We start from the raw sequence: 840 nt of genomic DNA, 5'->3' as shown, positions 1-840 counted from the left end.
CAGGGTCCTGTCTTCAGGAAGCTTGGAGTTAACAGATTTCAGAGCGTCTGTAGATCAGGAAGGTTCAAACGACGGATCAGAAAGTTCAGCTTCTAGACGCTGAGGAGCAGCTGGACGGTTGATGAGAAGGAAAGTGAAAAACAGAGGCTTGACTCCGCCCACTCCTCCTCTCTCTGTCCCAGTTGCAGTCATGGCTCAGACGGTGCAGACCAACGGGGTCCAGTCCCTCAGTAAGACCTGGGAGCTGAGTCTCTATGAGCTCCAGAGAACACCACAGGTAGGGGTCCAGGTGAGTGAGGGTGTTTGGCCTGAGAAGCGGGGGCTCTGACCTGTTGTTTCCCTCTGACTCAGGAGGCCATAACGGACGGCCTGGAGATCGCAGTGTCCCCCCGGTCCCTGCACAGCGAGCTGATGTGTCCCATCTGTCTGGACATGTTGAAGAACACCATGACGACCAAGGAATGTCTCCACCGCTTCTGTGCCGATTGCATCATCACAGCTCTGAGGTCCGGGTGAGTTGGTTGGTTTTTCTTCCAGAGAAGAAGACGGGGACCCGCCTGCGCTCGTCTTCGTCATTGAGACACGCTGTCCGTCCAGGAAGGTCGTCCTGCTGAGGAGTTCAGCTTCTTTCTGCTCATTCAGGTTATGAAGCAGCAGCCTGGATGGTCTGAGTTCAGTCCGTCTATGTTTGGATTCTGCCCGACTGTCAGGGAGTCGTAGGGAAATCATTTAAATGTCAAATCATTAAACGTGTAAATAAATGTTCTCTTTATCAGAACATATTGTCCCAAAAGTTAGAAAATCTGTGTTTTTTCCGTTATCTTCTGCAGGCCAGTTAGT

General features: G+C 51.7%; 1 protein-coding gene across 1 annotated transcript in view; it reads left to right on the top strand.

The window, feature by feature from the left end:
- The window catches only part of rnf2 (ring finger protein 2), a 13,336-nt gene that overhangs the window by 3,635 nt on the left and 8,861 nt on the right, over positions 1–840 (top strand). The window contains exons 2-3 of the mRNA XM_015397316.1: positions 183–277; positions 352–512. Coding sequence (XP_015252802.1) covers positions 191–277; positions 352–512 — 248 coding nt within the window. The 5' untranslated portion in view covers positions 183–190. The remainder of the gene's footprint in view (positions 1–182; positions 278–351; positions 513–840) is intronic.

The sequence above is a fragment of the Cyprinodon variegatus genome, unplaced genomic scaffold, assembly GCF_000732505.1.
Source record: "Cyprinodon variegatus isolate N-32 unplaced genomic scaffold, C_variegatus-1.0 Scaffold851, whole genome shotgun sequence".
Taxonomy (NCBI): Eukaryota; Metazoa; Chordata; class Actinopteri; order Cyprinodontiformes; family Cyprinodontidae; genus Cyprinodon; species Cyprinodon variegatus.
Note: the sequence above shows the minus strand (reverse complement) of the source record. Positions and strands in the feature narration are given on the sequence as shown.